Raw genomic sequence first — 27,008 nt, forward strand, 5'->3', positions numbered from 1 at the left:
GACTGTTGGTCCATATTTCATCTGATTACTTAGGAATTCTTGTAGAGGTATGGGATTCCTTATTCAGAAACCCCTAAAATACAGAAGTCCTTCTCCAACCCCATTTTAAACAAATAATTCTAGTTAGAAAAAAAATTTCTCTTTTCTCTGTAATAATAATACAGTACTTTGTACTTGATGGCAACTAAGTTTCATGAATCAGTATTGGTGGCAAAACAATCCTCCAGGGTTCTGCTTGGTGGATAAAAGGTTTAATTTACAGTACCCCATGCAGTGTGAAAAGTGCAAAAAAAATGCTGCAATTAATGAACAGTTACAGGAAGCTCTTGCACATTTGCCTACGGATTTGGTAAATTACCCCTAAAATGTTTTCAGATATTACTGCTGTAATTCTATATCAACAAAAATGAATTCACTCCACACTGTCCTTCAGGTTGGACTTCAAAAATTATCTAGGTGATCTTTTAAGCATTCGCCCCAAATTTCACCCCAACAGACCTATTGGCAGGAACCCTATCCCACACCTTGGCCCATCCCCACAATTTGGCAACTTTAGTGTTATTACTTTATCTGTAAGTTTAAAAAAGCTTTTTAATCAGAAAGCAAAGGTTTTTCTTATACTGGACATACATTAAAACCCCAATTTTATGTCTTCTGTGTTTTATGTTTGACCGTGTCAGAACTCAACTGTGTGAAAAATACAGGACAAAAAAAAGCAGCTTGCTTGTGTGGGGAAAAAACTGCATAAGTTCTGGGAAAATATAAAATAGAGGGGTATCAAAAAGGGGTTCTACTGTAATACTTTTAAACATAGGATAAAACCTGCGGCTATATATATATATATATATATATATATATATATATGTGTTTATACACATACACACACACACACACACACAAACACACATTATTATTTCTACGTAGATCAAGACCCCTAAGACCCTTTCTATTATGACTATGTGTTTTTACATATCCGTTCCATATTCTATCTGGAGTCTGCATTTCATAAGTGCAGTTTGGTAGCAGCTGTACATATTCTTGTGCATTCTTATTTCAATCACAACTAATTAATTTTGAATTTCTCTCTTCTAAAGATATCAGACATTGACTTTTGCCAATTTTATCATAATCTTCATCTTAGCTTGTTCACACTATCAAACTATGACCATTTGAGAGTAGTATATAAGGCAGGAGAAAATACATTTAATTTGTGTATATAACTCAAATTAACAGTACCAATTTAGAGCATTGTAATGTTGTATTTTCTAGACATACTCCAAATCAGTCATCTGTCTCATTTTGCTCCCCCGAAAAATTTGCAAACGAAATGGCAAAAAAGACTTTTTTTGGTGCAGATGCGACTTTTTTCTCCCTCGTCAATTTTTGGGTTACACTGAATTTAAGCAGCAGTTTTGGGGAAAAATTTGGCAATGGTGAAGAGCGGAATTTTGTGGCGAATTGATGCTTGGCGAAAAATTCGCTCATTCGTAACCATAATTGCACCCAACAGAAAATAGTTTCAAGCATGTGCTGGTACAAGTCTACTTGCCCTACAATTGACCCCACTGATTTACACTTTCCAGCAAGACTGAAGTAATAGCAATAGCTCGCTTCAGTCTGGAATGTAATGCCACAATCAAATGGCTAATAGAATTCTATGTGAATTTTTAAATAATATGAATATTCAATGTTGTTCTCCATGAAATGTAGTAAAAAGAGAGTCACAGCTTACTATTCACTCTGGCTCCCCTTATTTAACAGTTTCAATTGTGAATAATTACTGCAGTAAAGCCACTACAGAAACCATAAATTAACACTGATCCAAATTTTATTTTAAATAAAAAACAAAAGCAGTAGCCCAAATCACAAGGCAAAATGATTCCGTGCTGGCAGTAGCATGAAAAATGTTTTCTGAATGACACTTTACAGACCTTCTAAACGAAGTTACGTATTGGGTAGAAATATACTGATGCGCCTCTTGAAACAAGGTGCAAGTTTTCATGTAACAAAGCAAAAGAAGTTTGGCTTGTTTGCGTAACACTGCAGAAAATAAATGCATTGTCTATGAATCCACACATGCACGTGTACCTTTCTTTTAGACATTGTGTGTGTAACAGGCAGCCAGGAAAGAAAAACCAGAATGAGAAGCTACTATCTTTATCATTTTTTAGATTCTTTCTTTGTAGTGGCCATCTCCAACAGAATCAACATCAAAAGCAGCCTAGTGCCCTACACAAGTTAGTCCCTAACAATTAAGCACTGTAATTCATATTTTCTACGGTATTGACAATGAAGAACCAGCTTGTAATCGCTTTGCTTCCAGTTCCTATTTCCCCTAATGGAAAAAGCAAATTGTTCTACAAAACACGGCACCTGTTATGGCCCACGTGGCCAGCACTCAAAGGTGTTAAACACCCACATAAGTATCTAATAGTTATTTGTAATGATGTATTGTGTAAATAACTAGATAAACCAAGGGATAAATATCAAGTAATTGCGGCATATCAGTTATTTACCAAACAGTGATAAATGACTGTATATAAGTACAGAGAAGGTGCCAGCAGCAAGTTCCATACTAGGTTATTAAATAAAAACAGTGCGTGCAGTTGGGACAGGTGTGAATTTGATGTCCTAATCTCACTGGGACATGAGACATTGCAGTATCTGAGGATTCTATTGGAGATAAACTAGACAACTTTATTTTAATGTTGGAAATACTGAACATTGTTAATTATTTTTTATAAAGGTTTTGCAACTCCCTAATAGAAATACCATGAAACCGGGTACATGATATTTTCCTGTACTAAGCAAAACTTACGGTGAGGTAAGAGTGGCCTTCTTAAATCCTTGTAACACCAGAATCCTAAAAAGACCTGCATGATTTCTGGATAATTCTAAGTTTCCCAGCTAACACACTGCACACAAGAACCATGAACCACGGTTAATGGTTGGTTTTTATAACACAGCCCATTAGAAAAGCCCCAATAAATTTTCTTATCTCAGTTCTATTACACTTCCACTTTTTACTGCAAACCTGCACCCTTCATTCACCAGACTAAAACCTTACCAACTATTGTCCGGTTTTATAGTTAAAGCTAATATTTTTAAATTAACTATTATATTTAAGTACTGAAAAGGAAGTTCACCTTGAAAATGTTATTTTGTTATTCTCATGATATATATTTCTCATATAGATCTATATTTTAAGAAATATGCGCTGCAAGTGTAATAACCACCTGCACAGGTAGCATTTCAGTCAGTTATTTTTCCTCACATATGGGGTTAACAATTCTACCTAAACTTGACAGAAGTAGATTGGCACATTATGCCCAGTATGACAGAAGCACTTTTGCATGTGCCCCACTTATACATTTTAGAGGAAAATTTTTTAAGAGATCTAATGGGAAGCTCCTCCTGCTTTGGCAGGAAACTGATCTTTTAGGTAATGTAAATCATGATATTTTGGTGGCCAGATTTTACTTTGTTTTACAGTCTGCAGATGTTGTACAGACCATACCTATTAAGCTACAGTGCTGTGTAAGTGAACATCCCCATTAAATATCTTACAGAACAGTTTAACGCTTCCAAATCACTTTCATTTGGCATAACATCTAAAAAATAAGTATTATCACCAAACCTTCTTGAAGCACTCTAGATAAAGCAACACAGTATTCATGCAATTGTTTTATGACAACAGAAATTTGATAAAAATTGATCTGACATCTGAAAACTATTAAAGTAATATAAACAGATTCCAACTACCTGGTGTAGATCATTTAATGTTGTTCATCCAGTTCCATTTCTCTGAACATTTATGTTAGTTAGTCAATATCATTGTAAAAAAAAAAAAACCCTATGTTACTTTAATATTCTGGCACCTACTCTGCTTAAAATACTGACGGTTCCTCCTCATTAGGATGCCAATCAGAGAAGAGTTAGAATGATCCAGGATCACATGCGCAAACTTGCCTTTAGAACCAAGAAATGGCTTTGCTTATTCTAAACATATTGCAAAAAAATAAGATTATAAAAGATTAAATTCTCTCTGTGAGCTGGTACAGCTCATGAACAAGGAGCAAAGTAAGAAAGTGTCAATGTGTGCATCCATTGTACAAGGCTCAAGGTTAGGTTGTGTCCATGCACACTGGGATTACTGTGGGGACTGTTGCATCTGAATTCTTCTTTCTGCCGCTGCAGCCAGCATGCGCCTCCGCACAGTCGTTGAATCTGAAGAACTGTCTGTGTGTGAACCCCTCTCTGATGAACAGTCAGGATTGTCTTCCTCTGAAGTCCTGTTTAAAAAACGTCTAAGAGGAGAACATAAATATTAGTTTATCTTATAAAGCATTGAAATATCTCTCTACAATGAAGTATGGTGTTTATACTATAACCAGCCCTGATGATATAGATCTTCAAAGTTAGTATCAAAGTTGCCCAATTATTGACCTGAACTGAAGAATCTGATCACATCTTTTCACCTAAACAGGGTTTTTTTTACAGCAGCCCATTGGTGACCCCCAATTGTGCTCACTCCCTAACTCCCACTAATTGCACATCTACCATTTTCCGGCATTTCATTTACATCTCAAGCATGCAAACAGGTATCTCAGTCTTATCTGTCTTAAAGCACGAGGCTTAAATCACCCATCACTAAAAGACTGAGAGGAGAGGTATTTCTCCCTTATCCACAGCAGGCCCAAAACTCACTCATAGCATCTGTGTTATAAAGACAGGATGGCTAAACTGCCATTATTTAAATTGGAGAAGAAAAGATTAAAGAGGCATAAGATAGATTTCTCAACAGTGAGGGTCAGACTGCTTTATGCATAGAAAAACTTAAAAATAAAAAAAAAAATAGTAAAAAGAGTGAAGATGTAGAAATCTTTTTAAAAGATGTTGTAGTGACAGGCAAAATAGCATCTGAGATTTAAAGTCACCTTACTGAAGTCAGTTAACTAATTATATATATATAATTACAACAGCTTGACTTGAATCTTGCTTTCCTGTAATGTATTTATCCTACATCATTTTACTCACTGAAGATCCCTTTATTAATAGTTCACTCATATCTCCTACCTCCGTGCAAGTTGAACCATATCTTCTTTCCTCTGGACAAGCATCCGTTGCCTCTCTTCTGCAGATTTGGAGAATCTGCTGCCTCTGGCCTCAAATTCTTCGACATCACTCACTTGAGCCTCGATTACGCTGAAATCCTCATATTCCTCAAGACCTGGGCTCAAATCCAAATTTACACGCTCAGTCTGTGTAAGATGTAAAATAACAGAGGCATTGATGTTCTTTGTTGTTCTGACAATATTGAAAAAAACATGGACAGAGCACACAACATTGCTTTTTGCATGGTAAAGTAATTTTTTTATACTTTGGACATTGAATGGTTGTTCCGATGACATAATCACATCTCAGTTAAAAATACAGGGGAACATTAAAATGTTCATTATACAAAGAATTGTTACCTTTCCAACATTTTAAAAAGGAGACGTATACATATAGAGACATATAGATGTTGAAGACCATGACACCACCTTTTTTATGTACATGGGTGGCATAGCGGTCCCATAAAGAAGGGAGCATTTCCATCTCTAAAATATATGACCTGGACTTTGTGCCAAGTCCCTTTTAGCCATCTAACTTACTTACCTGTGTGGCAGTACTGCTTTCTTCTTGTGCACTGACTTCAGATGTTTCTGTTGCAGATCTGACATCGTCTTGGTGCTGCAGGAGAAAATATAAACTATTTTAAAATGTGGGATTAGGTTGATTTAATTAAAGGTAATCACTTTCAATGTAATTTCAAAGACAGTAACTACTGTTGCCTAACCTGTGTGGGAAAAGGAACTTGAATACGTCCTTCCAATATATTATCAGTGGTAATTTCAACAGAACGCGTAAGCTGCAGATCTTGCAAAACCAAATGATACGGAACTTGTGGGAACATATCTAGAACCTGCCGGGCCTAAAGAAGTAGATGTAAGACAGATATCCAGTACATTGATATTACAGATCACAAGCAAAAAAAAAAAAAAAGTAGAATTATCATTTTTATAACACTGTAACAAACAGCTATATGTGCAGTAAGTTTATGTTATAGTCAACATCAACCACACTAAAATGTAATGACCAATACTGTTAAAGGAGAAGGAAGGGTAAAAATGAAGTAAGCTTTATCAGAAAGGTCTATGTAAATATGGCCATACACACTTACAGAATTGCTGCTCAGCGGAAAAAAAAACTACCAGATCTTTTTTTTATCCTGTATACATGATCTTATGTGTCGGACTTCCTTCTCTCAGAATAATCCTTGAGGGCATGGCACAAGCCAGCTCAGTTTGCTCCTCTATCCCTTCATCTCCTCCCCTCCTATCATCTCTCTATCCCCCTCCTAACTGTGATGTGTTATCTGAGCTACCAGCATACAGAGCTGCAGCACAAATGCTACTGAGACCAAGCTAAAATGGCTGTTTACTCAGGTATTTATTCTAAAGAAGAAATTTAGCATTCTTGCTTGCACTATTGTGACTAATCTATTGACAATAAAATGCCAAAATGCCTTTCCTTCTCCTTTAATGCTCTGATTAATTATATGGTACATTAGTAACCTTACAGGAGCTAGTCACTGTCAACTACTTACCATAGCATTCAGCTGAGAGTTGCTTGCTTGTGCAAGGCCAAGGATGTTGGTTGTATGCATTACTTCCACTGAGAAGCTAGGCAACCAACTAGCAAATCGAGAACCTAAAGAAAAATCAAGATATAGGCTTAAATTCAATCAACTCCCACCGATTTCTGTCTACCTTAAAATCAGGCTACTTCTTACCATCAAAATGGAAAAAGTGATTATGATGGTTGAGACGTGGCCGTCCTTCTGTAACTGCCAGTGGTACCGCATTCTGATCTTGATTTTCCCTCTGCTGTTCTACACGAGTTCTTGTGCCATCAGCCATGTTAAGGGACATCCTGCAAGTTGGGCATGACGTGTCCTGCTCCAGCCAGGATCGGAGGCATGAGCTAAGACAAAAAGTAAGTAGGATACACAGTCAGTTTTAAAATTCTGCCTCACACTTCTGCTGTGGTTTATTTGGTTCTGCCAGCAAGAAAATCTTATTTAAAGATCTTTTTTAACCCCACATTTAGTAGTACTCTTTAAAAAGAGGCACATTTCACTCTGCTCTTTATTCAGGAAATTCTCCTCTGCCTTACTGATTACACCAGCTCTGGTCCACTGTAAAATAACAGTGCACGTTCACAACTGTATACACTACATATACAGTAAACTATTAGTACCAAAATTATTTTAAACTACAAAAATATGCCCATAGGATTTGAAGAATTACATTTTAACACTAACATTTTCTGCATATGTCTATTGCCAGTTGCATCCTCTGTCCACACTTCTAAATTTTTGGTTAAAGCAGATATCACCCACAGTTACCTACTTGTGGAAAAGATGACCGCAGGGAAGCTTCCGAGCAGACTGCATTGAATCCCAGCAGATAGCGCAGTCATCGCTGTTAGCTTCAAGTTCCTCAGGAGTTGCTACAGCAAAACTTCAAGACAAAAAATATATAGCAGCATTCCTTCTACTTGTATCGTCTTACAATAGACATTCACATACATTAAAGCATAAAAGAAAAAACTCTAATCTTGTAGGCAGTTATGAATAATATATGGCACTGGTTTCACTTTGGTCTAAAAATTAATACTATCTGTAAAAATAGCCCCTTTATTGGAGCTTCCTTTAGATCCTCTCAGGTCCCTGTCCGAGCTTCAAATGAGGTCCTAACAGTCCTTGCCAGAAGCACAAAAGGAGGGGCATAGCCAATCATAGCCCTGAAGTCACACAAGCAAAGACAGGCTTCAGTTCCCTATCAGTTCAGTCTAACTGCTGAGTGGTTTCTATCCTACAGTGCAGTGTGCCGAGTGCTGCTATACCCCCTGCACAGCCTGGGAAAGGAAGCAGCAGGAAGTGGAACAGATGGGTGGGACTAGTAGGATTTTTGGAGAAACTTTCAATAAATCAGCCCAAAACACTACTTTTTAAAGCACATTCCTTCTATTTAGCGGAGTACAATTCATTGCACAATGTCCCCTTTAAAAAGAAAGTGACAATGTGTTCAAAATATATTTTCTTTTGAAATCATATTTTTTTTTAGAACTATGTTGCTGGCATGCCTATGTTTTGCCAGCAATACATTTTACGTAGCTGACAGTTAAGGGTTATTGTCTAGTTTGTTTGTTTTTTGTTTTTTTTTTTAAATAGACAGTAGATACAAATATACACACAATGTTTTACTTTGCATTCACTCTTTTGTGACCCATTATATTACATGCATGAGCTGTAAAAGCCTTAGTGTTCCTATGTAAACATACTACATAAGCTATTCTCTGGCCTCAAACTAACATTTTACAACACAATATCAATACTCACACACATTCTATATCATGTCAAGTCAAACATTGAAAAGGGACACACATGCAACATTTAACATAGCTGCTGTTATCTTAACCTCTGAACCTTCAGTCATGAACACTCACTGAGCTTCCATGTTTCCAACAACTCGTAAGTAGTTTTTGTGGCGTCGTATTCGGCGCTGAAATTCATGAAAGAGGTGGCGGAGCTGCATGAAGATGACAAGACTTGCCATGGACAGCCAGATATTACCAAAAAGCTGAAAAAGCACGAATAAAAGTTGTTAAATTTTGATAAATCCATAGTGCTTAAATAAAGATTAGGAGCTAGCTAGAGGGTGAGAAGAGAGTCAGAACATTAAGAGATGTAAAGAGTTAAAAACAATGTAGAAAAGGGCTACAAGGGAAAAGGGAAAAAACAAAACAGATACAGCACAAGAGAGAAAGAAAAGTTAAAAGGCAAAGGACAGGAAAGACAGAAAATGTAAAAAATGGCATTACATACCAACATGTGAATATGATGCATTAGGTCTATGGACAGATGGCTGAGCTCCATCACAAAATCTGTGTAGTATACATAAGTCCCTTTGCCCTCCCATGTTCCTTCGTGGTTTAGGTCCCAAAGGTGAATGACATAGCTGCAAGAACCCATATTATGAAACAATAGAAAGTTACCTAGCTAGTATAAATTGGCACTGATAAAAGTACAAGTGTTGAAGACAATATGGCCCTCAGTTTACAGGTCAAACAGAATTATTGTAATGCAAATCAAACAGAAAAATGCTCATGCCCAGAACACCTGATAAATGTGTCTCTTATACTTTGTTTCATGCACTGGCTTCCAATTAAATGGATTGGAAATGGATTCTTTTTAAAATCTGCCTTCTTATAATTAAGGCCCTAATTATCTGAAAAAACTCCTAATTTCTCATATCCCCAATCGCTACCTCCAATCTTCTCCATCGCAATAAAATCTATTTGCACTATATAAAACGGTCATCTGCAATCCAAAAATCATCTTCCTTAAATGTATTTAAAATCAATCTCAAAACATATACACGCACCTGGGCTTTCTGAGTAAATTAAAAAGTATCTTATTCATCAATAATGTTTGTGTCCCATGGGAGACAGGCACTATAAAATTTTATTATAGGTTTCCTGAACTGGCTTGCAGCAACTTGCAATGTTATCCACCCTCTGCCCACACATTAAACATTTCTACCACACAACACTTATATTTGTATGGGTCTTGTGTGTCCCACTCTGCATTTATATTGCAAAAAACCTTTACCTGCTACCTAAATTTCTCAGTTTAGAATTACAGCTATAGGACCCGTTATCCAGAATGCTTGGGATCAAGGGTATTCCGGATAATGGATCTTTCCATAATTTGGATCTCCATATCTTAAGTCTACTAAAAAAAAATCAATAAAAGATTGATTAAACCCAATAGGATTGTTTGCATCCAATAAGGATTAATGATATCTTAGTTGCGATCAAATACAAGCTTCTGTTTTATTATTAGAAAAAGGAAATCAAAATCAATTTTAAAAATCTAAATGATTTGATTAAAATGGAGTCTATGGGAGACAGGCTTTACAACATTCCTAAGCAATCCTAAATAGTTTCACAACTGCCGGCTACTAACAGCACGTTTCTTGTTCACATGACTGAGGGTATGGCTTCCAAGTGGCAAGGTGATTTTGATCACGTCAGCTCACAGGACCCTCAGATCATGCAGACCATTACTGCCTCAGATGGAGAACATCAGCATTCATAACACCGGTCTCTGCCTGCCGCCCTGGCTGATGCACAAGGAACAGTGACAGACAGACCTCTGCAAGCAAAACTCTCCTGGATCAACAATGCAATACCTCAACTTCAGTTACACAGTTTTTCTACATCACATCAAAGGCTACATTTTAGCACAAAACAACTCTTGCAGTAAAAGCACGAGCTATTGCTGTAAGATAATATACTTATTTGATATGTTTTGGTTTTAACACTATTGTACATACTTTCATTTAAAAAAAAATAAAAAAAAATAACACAATAATAGTTTTAGGGCTTACCGTAGCACAACATGAGTGGTTCTTGTTGTCACCAACATGCACTACAGGAATAAAAGTAATTCATTTTTAATGTGCACAGATAATCAGCAGCTTTTAGATCACAATTCTCTTAAGTGTCCAGCAACAGCATAAAATAAAAATATTATTTCTACAGTTAAAATGCGTACCTGTCCAACCATCACCTAAAATAGGTGATACCTCCTGAGGATGTGTAACATACCACATGAAACAAGTAGAGAACCTCAGAAGTTTCCAGGATTTTAAAGAATTTTTATTTAGTGCTTGAATGAATCTCTGTGAGTATTCCATTTGGGTTTATATTTATTTCTTATTAAAATGTTACTACACAATTTTGGTGCACTTTGTTTTCAGTGGGTATCCACATAAGATAGACAGAAGGTCCCTGATGAAAGATGGATGTTTGGCCTTGCTATTTATGCATCTGGTGATTAGGTGATTTAGCCAGAGTGTGATATTTAGATCACCTACACTTACATGAGATTTGAGCAATCACACTTTTAAGGAAATAAAATATTAAATTATTAAATAGTAATTAAATTAATACTGGCACATTTGCACTTTAATTTACTCTATTGAATGTGTTGTGCCAGTGCTTCCCTACAGAATTGTTGACATCACCTAAAAATAAACTATTTCTTAGCAACAAATGTCCCATTTATATAAGAAAAGTTTTAATTCTATTTCTGTGCTACTAATGCCACTGGACCCTTGTTAATCTCTTTGGCTACGTACTAAATAACATTGTATTCTAAAGAAACGATCCATTTGATCTGATGTGTTTGTAAGATTGAGTAAAACCAATCACAGAGAACACCAACATCAAAAAAAGGCACTTAAACTCTCATATATATATATATATATATATATATATATATATATATATATATATATATATATATATATATATATATATATATACTGGTATTTTAAAGAAAAAAAAAAAAACTGGATTTACCTTACCGTATTTAAGGAATCATTCAAATGGAAAATTCAGCAATGCAGTCACTTTTATTAAATTCTAAAAAGGTACTGTATTTCAAGGAGTGAACCCTTTCTGAGGACTTGTGTTGCTTTATTTTCCTTTTGAGAGATTCCTGCTACCATTAAAAACAAGACAAGACAAACTATAGTCTGACAAAAAGTACAACAGGATATAAGTTAGAAATGCAGACAAACTTAAATGCTAATTGGTAATTATTCAAGTAATAACTTAAATTAAAAGGAGACATTAACGCTATGTATAACATATAAAACTGCTTATCTCAGCACATTGAAATTCACATTGATTACAGAGAAGGGGAGCTAAGCTAAGCATCAACGGACACATCCTACTTCAGTAAAATAAGCTTTTTTACACCTTCATGATAATAGCAGAGACCAGAAGAGAAGTGAGCAATTTTACATTAAATTATATAATAGGGTATAAATACCTTTTAAAAATTAATCAAAAGCAGTATACTAAGACAGGGAGACTAAGAATTTGGTATCTAAATGTGGAGTATATTAAAGCAGCGAGCAGGCTTATGTACCACAGGGAGAAACAATCTGGTATTTTCTTACCTCAGCAGCCATAAAAGCCAATGTGTGCATCCCATGTGTGTATCCAGCAATTGCACACAGCACAGCAAGACCACAACAGGCCAAGAGCATAATATTCAGCAGAACCAAGACACGCATATGGCAACTCATTGGAGTGGTTGGGGAGAAAGATAACTGTAAGAAAGAAAGGAGAAAATCATTTAGAAATATATGCACAGCAGAATCAGAGCTAAATTTTTAGTGCAATGTTTAATTTTTTTCCCATTCTACGTACGTATTCAAACCGATCCTTACAGAGCTGCACCATGAGATGAAGAAAAAGCAATCCAGCAAACCACAAAAACCAAAGGACCACTTCCTCTACTGTCTGGACATTGAGTACCCCAAAGATGAAGATAAATTTATAAAAGATGAAGTTCCAAAACTTGTCCTTCAAGTGCTACAAAAATAAAGAAGGCAAGAGAAGAGTGCAAAGTCAAGATGACTGCAATTTGTAGGATTAAACAGCATACAAGTTGGTTATTAAAGGAACAGTAACATCAAAAAATGTAAGTGTTTTAAAGTAATTAAAATATAATGTGCTGTTGCTCTGCAAAAAACTGGTGTTTTTGCTACAGAAAAGCTACTATATAAATAAGCTGCTGTGTAGCCATGGGGGCAGCCATTCAAGCTGGAAAAAAGGAGAAAAGGCACAGGTTACATAGCAGATAATTAGTAGATAAGCCCCATATAATGGGGGTTTATCCGTTATCGGCTAAGTAACCTGTGCCTTTTCTCCTTTGAATGGCTGCCCCCATGGCTACACAGCAGCTTACTTATATAAACTATAGTAGTCTTTCTGAGGCAAACACACCAGTTGTAGCAATGCAGGGCAACAGTACATTATATTGTTATTACTTTTATACACTTTCATTTTTTGGTGTTACTGTTCCTTTAACACCAACTGGAACATAGACAGTCCTTTTTACCTGTCTCTCTCCAACACGGAGGGGACCAAATACCACATGCTGGATCAGTTTAGCAATCAGCATCAAAAGGCAACACACTGTGTTCACTAGAACCTGTAGAGAAAGAGAGACTGTATGTGGATCCTGTGCCATTATCCAAGTGCAGTTGCCATTATCCAACTTGTAATTGACTCTTTAAATCTTATTGCAGACTGGTTAATACTGGAAACTGTACCCTGGTATACTAATTTATAATGTGTGTACAACCCTAGAGAAATAAAAGGATATTATCACCTGAAAACACTTTTCTTAACATGGGAGGGGTGATAAAGGAAAAATCCTTAAAGGTGTAGTTCACCTTTAAGTTAACTTTTAATATGTTATAGAACAGCCAATTCTAAGCAACTTTTTAATTTGTCTTTTTATAGTTTTTTTTAATTATTTGTCTTCTTCTTGTGACTTTTGCAGCTTTCAAAGGAACGTCACTGACCCCAGCAGCCAAAAAATGATTGTTACTTACAGATTTATTGTTACTTTTTACTTCTTTTTATTCAGACCCTCTCCTATTCATATATTAATCTCTCATTCAAACTACTCTCTGGTTGCTAAGGTAATTTGGACCCTAGCAACCAGTTAGCTGCTGACTCAAGAGCTTGAGAGCAAAAAGTGAAATAAAAAAAAAAACAATAAAAAAATGAAAACCAATTGCAAATTGTCTCAGAATAGTATTTTCCACTTCATACTAAAATGTAACTCAAAGGTGAATTACCCATTTAATAAAGACAAATGCATAAAGAAGCTACAGTAAATATGCATGCAGTCTTATACCTGTACAAAAGTTAACTTACCTGTCTTGTAGTCCCATGTAGTATTTTCATACTAAAACAGGATTTTTGCTACTATTTTAACCAGTCTTACTTTATTTATAAGTCAACTAGCCATTTAAATTTATGTATGTATAGGCACATACACACACTTAAAGGGTCAGTAACATGAGGAAATGAAAATGCACTGAAATATATTACAAATAATGTTCAATTTCACTTTTGTACTAGATCTTGAAATCTTTTTTCCAGTTAAAAATACTTATATGTTAAGGAACTGGCCCCAGAAAAAAATATATTTCTTAAGGCCTCGTATCAGGGGGATTACTATTTAAGTAAATGACAGGCTGAATGGCCCTGATGAGGCAGATTCAGTTTTTATATATGTGCACACTGACATAAGTGTTTCTCATTAAAACCACATATTGTTTTGTCAACTGGCATAAATACCCCAGGGGGGTGAAAGCGCAGATTAGTTGGCACCAGCCAACATGTCAGTGTACCAGTCTGGGTCATTTATAAACACTGGCCAAATCAGCACCTGGACAGTAACCCATGGCAACAACATTATACATTTGCCTTCACTGTTCTCCCTACAGCTAGCTGAAAAGACTAATCAATGATTGGTTGCTATGGGTTACTGGCCAGACAAAAATTTGCCCAGTGCTTTTAAAAGAGCCCCATTGTCAGTGCACACTAAAGTCAGGGTAGAAGACAATCAGCATTTACTCCACAGGTATATTTAAAGGAGACAAGCCCTAATTTTGTAGGCAATTATGAATAATATATGGTGGTGGTTTCACTTTGGGCTAAAATTGAATACTGTCTACAAAAATGGCCCTTTTTTGGACGTCCCTATATCTCCCTAAGATCTCAGGTCTCTGTTAGTGATTCAAATAAAGCATGGGTGTGTCCTAACGGTCCCTGCCAGAAGCACAGCAGGAGGGGGTAACCAATCACAGCCCTGCAGCCATACAAACAAAGACAGGCTTCAGTTCCCTATCAGGTTAGCCTAGCTGCTGCTGGCTCCTATCCTACAGTCCAGTGTGCCGCCAGCTCCCCTGCACATCCAGAGAATTTAGCCAGAAGGAGTGGAACAGATGGGTGGGACTAGTAGGGTTTTGGGGGAATTTCTCAATGAATCAGTTCAAAACGCAACTTTTTTTTAAGCAAAATCCTTCTATTTTTAGAGGAGAATAATTCACTGGTACATTCTTAATTTTTACATGATATGCCTCTTAACTTCAGCAGAGAAAATGGCTTGTGTGACACAGGCCTAAAGGTGGCCATACACATTATAATTATGATCTTTCCAGTGATTGCTCATACCCTCCACTAGCATTCAGGGCTGAATCGTCAGATATGGAGGTAGAAATAATAGGAATTCATCCCTAAATGCTTGTTTTTGCTCGGGTGCCGCCTCGTCCGATTGATGAGACGACCGACATCCAATGCTTTTGCGGTATTGGTTGCCTCAATTCACTATACATGCACTGAATATCGTACAAAACAATATCTTAGCTTAAGGCTAATGCAAGACCAGGATGTTTCAAGGCCTGCATATAAGCGCAGCCAAGAAACAGCACCTCAGCTCACAAATGATCTCAGCGGTGTCTGCACCCAGAGCCACTGTGCCTCAGCACCATCAGTTATATTACAGAGAATTACACCAATACTTAATTCTCCAAAAGTGGATCAGATATGATCCTCCCTCAGAAATTCCCCTAGCCCTGCATCTTATTTTAACACACAAGCACTTTCTCCAACCATATTACAATACACTTGCAAATTAAAATGGGGAGAAAATAAAACTAATAATAAATAATGATACAATATACATGGGCTATCTACATGTCTGCACTTCAACAATTCTGCATTATTTCAGAAGTACAGGTATGGGATCCCTTATCCGAAAACCTGTTATCCAGAAATTTCCGAATTATGGAAAGGCAGTCTCCCATAGACTCCACTAGAAGCAAATAATTTTAATTGATTTCCCTTTTCTCTGTCATAATAAAACAGTACCATGTACTTGATCCCAACTAAGATATAATTAATCCTTATTGGGGACAAAACAATCCTATTGGGTTTATTCAATATTTAAATGATTTTTAGCAGAGGAGATCCAAATTAAAGAAATATTCTTTATCAGGAAAATCCCAGGGCCCAAGCATTCTGGATAGCAGGTCCCATGCCTGTATTTTATTAAAAAATACTTTCTTTACTTTAAAAGCCTTGGCAATTTAACATGCCAGATGGTGCCCTATTATGGGGCAATATTCACTAGAAGATGAAGAAATATTTTTTTCATTTAGTTTGTACAAAATACATTTAAAGAAGACATATTAGATAAATGGAAGAAAACCCTAATCTTCTAGGCAATTATAAATAATACATGGTGCTGGTTTCACTTTTGTCCAAAAATAAATAATATCTATAAAAATGGCCCCTTTATTGGAGGTTCCTATAAATCCTATCAGGTCTCTGTTCGTGTTTGATGAGCAAATGATGAGTGGCATGTCCTAAGGGTCCCTGCCAGAAGCACAGTAGAAGGGGGATAGCCAATCACAGCTCTGCAGTCACACAAGCAAAAACAGACTTCAGTCCCCTATCAGGTCAGCCTAGTTGCAGATTGGTTCCTATCCTACAGTCCAGTATATGGAGTGCCGCCTGCTCCCCTGCACATCTAGAGAATTAAGCCAGCAGGAAGTAGTACAGATGGGTGGCACTTTGGGGGAATTTCTCAATACATCAGTCAACAACTTTTTTAAGCATAATCCTATATTTAGAGGAGTATAATGCATTTGTACATTCTTAATGTTAACATATGTCTCCTTTAAACTCTACAGCACAAATGGTTAAAGGCATTTATTAGACACTGCAAATATATATACATATATATGTAATAATACATCCACCGATTTAGGGAAGTGACAGATGGGGAGATTAGTCACCCCGCAACAAATCTTTGTTGCCGCGGGCACTGCCCGCAATGCCATCCCACCGGCAAGAATGTAAATCACTGGTGAGATGGCATATGCGTCGCTGCGATTTCCGGAAGTCGCCCAAAGTTGCCTTTAGAGGAAACTTTGGGCGACTTGCGGAAATCACAGCAATGCGTATGCCATCCCTCCGGCGATTTACATTCTTGCCGGTGGGATGGCATTGCAGGGAGATTAGTTGCCCGTGGCAACGAAGATTTGTTGCGTGGTGACTAATCTCCCCGTCTGTCACCTCCCTAAGTCTATTACTGGTATGCAATTAAGCATGCAAGAGCAGATAAGCAATAAATGCCCAGCATTTAATATTTCTGTTGAGATGTTTCACTATTTTGCCCACAACTGGAATCTGCTTAGCTGCCAAAAGCATGAGCTATATAAGATCACAATAGGGTGGACATTCATAGGATTTTACCATACACCAGTTTTTTTGGACAGACCCTAGTGAGGTTTGAAACATTAATCCACAAATAAAATGTTTCTTCTATAAAATGTGTTTGTACAACAGTTCCTGCTTCCTGTGCAAGAAAAGCCCCACAAGCAGTGACAGAACTAACATAGGATACCAGCACTACCAGGAAGCAAAACTAATCACCATTCTGCCCAAAGGTGAATTTTCACTGTATACCATTTTCTGTATTATACAGTCATAACACTGAGATGCAAGAAGTGAGCTGTTGTGTATACACTGAACCCTTGTATAATGAAGTTTGTTATTGTTTTAACCCGTTTTATGAACACGCACTACACCAACAATAGCAGTGTACAGCAACCTTTAAAGGAACAGTAACACCAAAATATTTAAGTACATGTATGAGATCCCCTATCCGGAAACCAGTTATTCTGAAAGTTCTGAATTACGGAAATGCCATCTCCCATAGGCTCCATTAAAAACAAATGATTTCCTTTTTCTCTGTAATAATAAATAAATAATAAAACAGTACCTTGTACTTGATCCCAACTAAGATATAATTAATTCTTATTGGAGGCAAAACAAGCCTATTGGGTTTATTCAATATTTAAATTATGTTTAGCAGACTTAAGTTATGGAGATTCAGATTACGGAAAGGTCCCTTATCCGGAAAACCCCAGGTCCCGAGCATTTTGGATTACAGGTCCCACACCTGTATTTTAAAGTAATCAAAATATAATGTATTGTGTGCCCTGCACTGGTAAAGTTGATGTGTTTGTTTTAGAAACCTTACTATAGTTTTTATAAACAAGCTGCTATGTAGCTACAGGAACAGCCTTTCAAAGGAGAAAAAGCGCAAGTTGCATAAGAGATAAGCTCTATAGAATATAATGGTGTTCCACTGAGATCTGCTATTTAACCTGTGCCATTTAGCTCTATTCCAATTGCCTCTATTCCTACACAGCAGCTTTATTTATACAAACTATACTAAGGTTTCTAAAGTAAACAGATCAGTTTTGCCAGTGCAGGGCAACAGTACATAATATTTTAATTGCTTTAAAACATTTTTTTTTGGTGTTACTATTCCTTTAAAGATTATACATGAACATAACCCTGCATAACATGTGCAAAGCTTGCTCTGGTGCCGACTCAGCAATCACACAGCAATTACTTTAAGGCTAGTGCCACACGGGCAGATTCTCGGCCTGCAGGTAAACACGGATCAAGAATCCACCACGTGCTTGAAAAATGTAATTGTTTTGGCTGCACCCAGAGACATTGGGGGAGATTTATTAAGACACGAACGCTCTGAGCGTATTTTTGCCGTTTTTTTCCCGCTTGCACAACTTGATTTGGAAAGGTTCTGCCGCTGTTTACAAACGTTCGGTGCAAAAATTTTGTGACTTTCGGATCGCCAATACGATATTATCATGACTAATAAGATTTTTTCGTAAGCATTTTCGTGATATTTGCGATCTTCAGAAATTATCGTATCCAATCCGAACTTTTGGATTTTTTTCGGGATTCGAACTCGTGTTTTAATAAATCGGCCCCATTGTGTCAGCCTGGAATTTGGCGCAAAACTGCTTGCGTATGTCTAGTGTGAAACAAGCCTAAGTCACTGTAATAGAGCTACAGAAATGTCAACTAACCCAAAGTTATTTGGGTGATAAAAAATCAGTTTGGGCATTTCACGGATTTCCCATTAAAGGTGGCCATACACGTAAAGATCCGGTCGCCTGGCAAGGTCGACAAGCGAGCGGATCTTCTCCCGATATCCCCACCTATGGGTAAGCAATCGGGCAAATTTAGGCCCTAGGGCAAAACGATCGAGTTGTAACGACGGCGAAGTCGGTTAGGGGAACGCAACAAGGAGCCAATGCAGCCCCCGATGCGACTAAATTTTTTAACCTGCCCAATCGATATCTGCCCAATTTCAGGTCAGATATCGGTCGGCATGCCTGTCGTTGCTGCCCCTACATGGCCCGATAAGCTGCCGAATCAGTCTAAGGGACTGATATCAGCAGTTACAATTGGCCTGTGTTATGGCCACCTTTAGAGGGGAAAAAAAAAATCCATTATTGTTTAATCAAAAATACATATCAAAAATAATGACAGCAAACATTTTACTGGTTGTAGTTTACGGGCAAATGTAGCCTAGTCTAATACCTAGTAACTTGGGACCCACATCTGTAAAGTACAACAGAAGACTTATTTGGCTGTAAGCTAAATGCCTAGGCATGAAATTTGCAACCGTGCCCCCACCCCCCAGTAATTATGCCAATGGACTTATTTAATCAGAAGATATGCACATGCTTTATGCCACACACATAACACTGCTAAGAGTCTAAAGGTCCCCATACACTATAAGATCCGCTCGCTTGGCAATGTCGCCAAGCGAGCGGATCTTTACCCGATATCCCCACCTACGGGTGGGCGATATCGGGTAGCAAGTTGCTTAAAAAAAAATAATACGATCATTTGGCCCTGGGGCCAAACGATCGGATTACATTTGCGGCCATGGGCAGTCGGTTCGGGGACTGCATCAACGAGCCGATGCGATCCCTGATCCGACTGGATTTTCTAACCTGGCCGATCGATATCTGCCCAATTTCAGGCCAGATATCGGTCGGCCAGGCCGCTCGTTTCTTCCCATACACAGGCCGATTAGCTGCCGAATCGGTCCAAGGGACCAATATCGGCAGCTTCTATCGGCCCGTGTATGAGGGCCTTAAGAGAATTTGACACTCACTTATGGGGGGCAGGAGATTGTTTTGGCTCCAATAAGGACTAATTATATCTTAGTTGGGATCAAGTACATGGTACTGTTTTATTATTACGGGGAAATTGCAGGGTTCTGCTATATGTCCCTGTGGCCTACAAAGCCTCCAGAAGGGAAGTGAAAAATATGGGGTGAAGATTTATTTGCTGCTCTGATGTTGCCTGGAGCTATGGCTGAATTGCTGAGACAGCAAAAATGTCCCTGCGTTACCCTGTACAATGATTCTCCCTTATGCCAGTTTACAACTCTGAAACAGTCATGGTTTAATGCCATGGGTTGACGTGAATTTCAGGAATTGTACTTTAAAATCAGCTAGAGATGTCAGCCGTAACCGTGCCCAGGGTGCCACACTCACCCACACCCCAAGACTGTCAGAGACCAGGTACCGGAACAGCTCAACTAAGTCCACGGGCTCAGGTGGCAGCTGTGCCCCAGCTTCCTCTCCTTCCAGCATGCTCCGTTCTGCCGCCTCCCCGCTCAGGCTCCGATAGGCGCTTAGCAGGCTGAGGCCCAGCAACAGGCCGCTCAGGCCGGTGTAAGTGCGCAGGCTGGGCCAGGGGAATCGCTCCAGGAATAACAGCGGCATCTTGCCTTAGTCCAAAGGGCCTGTCACACCGAAGGGAGGGCCCGCCGCGGGTGGGAGCAGCTCGCACCGCTTGCTGCTGGCCCTATTTGGACGCTGTGGTCTAGTAGGCTTTGCCCGTAGCCATTACAGCCCTACTTAGTGTGTGTTCTATACGTCTGTGCCCCCTGCCGGCCGCCAGACGCATGACTACAAGCCAGGCATATCCAACCCGTGGCTGCCGGAACTGCAACTCCCAGCGCAGAGCTACGTAGCCTGCTGGCAGTGTTGAAGTTTATCTACACACTGACAAGCCCTAGCCTGGTTATCCCTGTTCTAGAATCAGGTTTAGCACAGGGTAAACAAGCCTTTTCAGCAACATAACGAGTACCCTGAAACAGTACCCTGACAGTATGCTTGGCCTTTACTTGTGTTTTAAATGTGTCTAGCCTTTCCCTGAAATTTGTATTTTGTAATGGTTCAGCATTGAGCCCTTTCTTTCCATTAATTGCAAATGTCTGTTTCTTTCAGTCTTGAAATATACAGATAAACATGAACGGATATCAGTGGTAAATGGAACTGGAACAGTAGGAATCAGCAAATTTGCCCAGGTATTGATCTGTTTGGATAGAGATTGGCCATGAACGTTGATATCTGTAAACTGCCTAGCGATGCGGTACACATAATATTGTGTATACTGTTCTCTTTATGCAACACCTTGGCCATAGGAAATACTTCATGCAATCGCGAGGTCGGCAAGGAGGAAAACTTTTTTCCAAACATTAGTTTGCCTGCCTAATATCTAGGCATTATATGTTGAAGAAATTCTGTCAAGATTTTTATAGTATAGTTTTTTTTTAATTAATAAAATAATTAATAAATAATTAATAATATAATTAATTTAATATAAATTACACTGTGTACAGTGCAAATAATTAATTCTACCATTAAACCAATACATTTTTTTGTTGTTGTTGTAATATTGGTGCCTGAGTCTAAACTTTCAGAAGGAGCCAGCGCTACATAACAGGACTGCTTTCAGATAACCTATTGATATGGCTGGACTTGAGTGTTTTAGGGCCTGGGCACAAAAAGCTTTTGGTCCGCTTCTCTCAGCCTGCATTTTTCTTCGCCCCCGTATATCACTCTGTGAACCTGCACTTTAAAGTACAGCTTCCTTCTGAGTGCAGGTGCTTGAAACAAGGCCGGAACTAGGGGTAGGCAGAAGAGGCAGCTGCCTAGGCCGCAACAATTGGGGGGCGCCAGGCAGGAGCCTGTCCTGCCTACCCCTAGTCTGTGCTGTGCTCTGGTTTCATTGACCCCGGCGTTTGTCATTACGCGGCGGGGGTAATGAACTATCGGTTCGCATCTCACACCCCCCCCCGCCGAACTGCGCATGTGCGCCAACACGGGGGGGGGGGGGGTGAGATGCGATAGCGCAGGTGCTTGAAGCGGAGGTCACACTAAAAACTCCTGTTGCAGTGTTTTTCAGGCCAACCTCTGCTCCATGTACCTGTCCTCCCACCCCTTCACACACTACCCTCCCACCCACCCCTTCACACACCTACCCACCCCTTCACACACCTACCCACCCTCCCACCCCTTCACACACCTACCCACCCTCCCACCCCTTCACACACCTACCCACCCTCCCACCCCTTCACACACCTACCCACCCTCCCACCCCTTCACACACCTACCCACCCTCCCACCCCTTCACACACCTACCCACCCTCCCACCCCTTCACACACCTACCCACCCTCCCACCCCTTCACACACACCCACCCTCCCACCCCTTCACACACAATCACCCTCCCACCCCTTCACACACACACACACCCTCCCCCCTTCACACACACACCCTCCCCCCCTTCACACAGATCCACCCTCCCACCCCTTCACACAGACCCACCCTCCCACCCCTTCACACAGACCCACCCTCCCACCCCTTCACACACACCCACTCCTTCACACACACCGAGACACACTCACACCTTCACACACCCACCCACTCCTTCACACACTCACCCATCCCTTCACACACTCACCCACCCCTTCACACACTCACTCACCCTCCCACCCCTTCGCACAACCCACCCACCCTTTCACACACACCCACCCCTTCACACAACCACCCTCCCACCCCTTCACACCCACCCACCCTCCCACCCCTTCACACACAATCACCCTCCCACACACCCACCCTTCACCCACCCTCCCACCCCTTCACACACCCTCCCAGCCCTTCACAAACTCGCCCACCCTCCCACCATTTCACACACTCTTCCACCCTCCCACCCCTCACACACACCCACCCCTTCACACACTCGCCCACCCTCCCACCCCTTCACACACTCGCCCACCCTTCACACACTCGCCCACCCCCACCCCTTCACACACTCGCCCACCCCTTCACACACTCGCCCACCCTCCCACACACTCGCCCACCCTCCCACCCCTTCACACACTCGCCCACCCTCCCACCCCTTCACACACTCGCCCACCCTCCACCCCTTCACACACTCGCCCACCCTCCCACCCCTTCACACACTCGCCCACCCTCCCACCCCTTCACACACTCGCCCACCCCTTCACACAGCCTCCCACCCCTTCACACACCCTCCCACCCCTTCACACACTCGCCAACCCTCCCACCCCTTCACACACTCGCCACCCTCCCACCCCTTCACACACTCGCCCACCCTCCCACCCCTTCACACACTCGCCCACCCTCCCACCCCTTCACACACTCGCCCACCTCCCACCCCTTCACACACTCGCCCACCCTCCACCCCTTCACACACTCGCCCACCTCCCACCCCTTCACACACTCGCCCACCCTCCCACCCTTCACACACTCGCCCACCCTCCCACCCCTTCACACACTCGCCCACCCTCCCACCCCTTCACACACTTCGCCCAGCCCTGCCACCCCTTCACACACTCGCCCACCCTCGCCACCCCTTCACACACTCGCCCACCCTCCACCCCTTCACACACTCGCCCCCCTTCCCCCCCTTCACACACTCGCCCCCTCCCCACCCCCATTCACACACTCGCCCCCTCCCACCCCTTCACACACTCCCACCCCACCCCTCAACACTCACCCACCCCTTCCCACCCCCCTCCCCACCCCCCACCCCCACCCTTTCCACACACCCACCCCTTCACACAACCACCCTCCCCCCTTCACACCCCACCCACCCCCTCCCACCCCTTCCACAACAATCACCCTCCCGACACACCCACCCCTTCACCCACCCTCCACCCCTTCACCCCCTCCCAGCCCTTCACAAACTCCGCCCACCCTCCCACCATTTCACACACTTTTTCCACCCTCCCACCCCCTCACACACACCCACCCCTTCACACACTCGCCCACCCTCCCACCCTTCACACACTCGCCCACCCCTTCACACACTCGCCCACCCCCACCCCTTCACACACTCGCCCCACCCCTTCACACACTCGCCCACCCTCCCACACACTCGCCCACCCTCCCACCCCTTCACACACTCGCCCACCCTCCCACCCCTTCACACACTCGCCCACCCTCCCACCCCTTCACACACTCGCCCACCCTCCCACCCCTTCACACACTCGCCCACCCTCCCACCCCTTCACACACTCGCCCACCCTCCCACCCCTTCACACACTCGCCCACCCTCCCACCCCTTCACACACTCGCCCACCCTCCCACCCCTTCACACACTCGCCCACCCTCCCACCCCTTCACACACTCGCCCACCCTCCCACCCCTTCACACACTCGCCCACCCTCCCACCCCTTCACACACTCGCCCACCCTCCCACCCCTTCACACACTCGCCCACCCTCCCACCCCTTCACACACTCGCCCACCCTCCCACCCCTTCACACACTCGCCCACCCTCCCACCCCTTCACACACTCGCCCACCCTCCCACCCCTTCACACACTCGCCCTCCCTCCCACCCCTTCACACACTCGCCCTCCCTCCCACCCCTTCACACACTCGCCCACCCTCCCACCCCTTCACACACTCGCCCACCCTCCCACCCCTTCACACACTCGCCCACCCCTTCACACACTCGCCCACCCTCCCACCCCTTCACACTCTCACCCACCCTCCCACATCACAGAGAACAACGGATGAGAGACTCAAATTTACTACGACTTTCACACCCCTTCACACACCCTCCCACCCCTTCACACACCCACCCACCCTCCCACCCCTTCACACACCCACCCCTTCACACACCCACCCACCCCTTCACACACTTCCACCCCTTCACACCCACCCACCCTCCCACCCCTTCACACACAATCACCCTCCCACCCCTTCACCCACCCACCCTCCCACCCCTTCACACACCCTCCCACCCCTTCACACACCCTCCACCCTTCACACACCCTCCGCCCCTTCACACACTCGCCCACCCTCCCGCCCCTTCACACACTCGCCCACCCTCCCGCCCCTTCACACACTCGCCCACCCTCCCGCCCCTTCACACACTCGCCCACCCTCCCGCCCCTTCACACACTCGCCCACCCTCCCGCCCCTTCACACACTCGCCCACCCTCCCGCCCCTTCACACACTCGCCCACCCTCCCGCCCCTTCACACACACACCCTCCCGCCCCTTCACACACACACCCTCCCCCCTTCACACACACCCACCCTCCCACCCCTTCACACAGACCCACCCTCCCACCCCTTCACACACACCCACTCCTTCACACACACCGAGACACACTCACACCTTCACACACCCACCCACTCCTTCACACACTCACCCATCCCTTCACACACTCACCCACCCCTTCACACACTCACCCACCCCTTCACACACTCACTCACCCTCCCACCCCTTCGCACAACCCACCCACCCTTTCACACACACCCACCCCTTCACACAACCACCCTCCCACCCCTTCACACCCACCCACCCTCCCACCCCTTCACACACAATCACCCTCCCACCCCCTCACACACACCCACCCCTTCACCCACCCTCCCAGCCCTTCACAAACTCGCCCACCCTCCCACCATTTCACACACTCGCCCACCCTCCCACCCCTTCACACACTCGCCCACCCTCCCACCCCTTCACACACTCGCCCACCCTCCCACCCCTTCACACACTCGCCCACCCTCCCACCCCTTCACACACTCGCCCACCCCTTCACACACCCTTCCACCCCTTCACACACCCTCCCACCCCTTCACACACTCGCCACCCCCACCCTCACCACTCGCCCCCTCCCACCCCTTCACACACTCGCCCACCCTCCCACCCCTTCACACACTCGCCCACCCTCCCACCCCTTCACACACTCGCCCACCCTCCCACCCCTTCACACACTCGCCCACCCTCCCACCCCTTCACACACTCGCCCACCCTCCCACCCCTTCACACACTCGCCCACCCTCCCACCCCTTCACACACTCGCCCACCCTCCCACCCCTTCACACACTCGCCCACCCTCCCACCCCTTCACACACTCGCCCACCCTCCCACCCCTTCACACACTCGCCCACCCTCCCACCCCTTCACACACTCGCCCACCCTCCCACCCCTTCACACACTCGCCCACCCTCCCACCCCTTCACACACTCGCCCACCCTCCCACCCCTTCACACACTCGCCCACCCTCCCACCCCTTCACACACTCGCCTCTCCCACCCCTCACACACTCGCCCTCCCTCCCACCCCTTCACACACTCGCCCACCCTCCCACCCCTTCACACACTCGCCCACCCTCCCACCCCTTCACACACTCGCCCACCCTCCCACCCCTTCACACACTCGCACAACCCCTTCACACACTAGCCCACCCTCCCACCCCTTCACACTCTCACCCACCCTCCCACATCACAGAGAACAACGGATGAGAGACTCAAATTTACTACGACTTTCACACCCCTTCACACACCCTCCCACCCCTTCACACACCCACCCACCCTCCCACCCCTTCACACACCCACCCCTTCACACACCCATTCACCCACCCCTTCACACACTTCCACCCCTTCACACCCACCCACCCTCCCACCCCTTCACACACAATCACCCTCCCACCCCTTCACACACACCCCTTCACCCACCCACCCTCCCACCCCTTCACACACCCTCCCACCCCTTCACACACCCTCCCACCCCTTCACACACTCGCCCACCCTCCCGCCCCTTCACACACTCGCCCACCCTCCCGCCCCTTCACACACTCGCCCACCCTCCCGCCCCTTCACACACTCGCCCACCCTCCCGCCCCTTCACACACTCGCCCACCCTCCCGCCCCTTCACACACTCGCCCACCCTCCCGCCCCTTCACACACTCGCCCACCCTCCCGCCCCTTCACACACTCGCCCACCCTCCCGCCCCTTCACACACACACCCTCCCGCCCCTTCACACACACACCCTCCCCCCTTCACACACACC

The 27,008-nt window shown here is 43.3% G+C and overlaps 1 protein-coding gene across 1 annotated transcript; it reads right to left on the minus strand.

The window, feature by feature from the left end:
• Window positions 1–1,812: 1,812 nt before the first annotated feature.
• On the minus strand, window positions 1,813–20,700 carry amfr (autocrine motility factor receptor). Its single transcript, NM_001017083.2, has 14 exons — window positions 20,379–20,700; window positions 13,028–13,120; window positions 12,334–12,498; window positions 12,081–12,233; window positions 10,500–10,540; window positions 8,933–9,065; window positions 8,554–8,687; window positions 7,455–7,565; window positions 6,836–7,026; window positions 6,650–6,753; window positions 5,840–5,974; window positions 5,659–5,733; window positions 5,077–5,261; window positions 1,813–4,307 (listed from the first exon to the last, which is right to left on the minus strand). The coding sequence occupies exons 1-14, from the start codon at window positions 20,607–20,609 to the stop codon at window positions 4,151–4,153; spliced, it is 1,908 nt and encodes a 635-aa protein (NP_001017083.1). The 5' UTR covers window positions 20,610–20,700; the 3' UTR covers window positions 1,813–4,150.
• Between the last annotated feature and the right edge of the window lie 6,308 nt (window positions 20,701–27,008).

The sequence above is a fragment of the Xenopus tropicalis genome, chromosome 4 (assembly GCF_000004195.4).
Source record: "Xenopus tropicalis strain Nigerian chromosome 4, UCB_Xtro_10.0, whole genome shotgun sequence".
In the NCBI taxonomy this organism is placed as follows: Eukaryota; Metazoa; Chordata; class Amphibia; order Anura; family Pipidae; genus Xenopus; species Xenopus tropicalis.

Bases quoted from the DNA above. Each gene is read 5' to 3' on its own strand.
- amfr (NM_001017083.2), bottom strand. From the start codon at position 20,609: ATGCCGCTGTTATTCCTGGAGCGATTCCCCTGGCCCAGCCTGCGCACT. The intron at 5,734-5,839 runs GTTAGGCAACAG...TTTCTCCTGCAG, and splicing joins AAGTTCCTTTTCCCACACAG to CACCAAGACGATGTCAGATC. The intron at 4,308-5,076 runs GTAGGAGATATG...TTCTCCTCTTAG, and splicing joins ATGGTTCAACTTGCACGGAG to ACGTTTTTTAAACAGGACTT.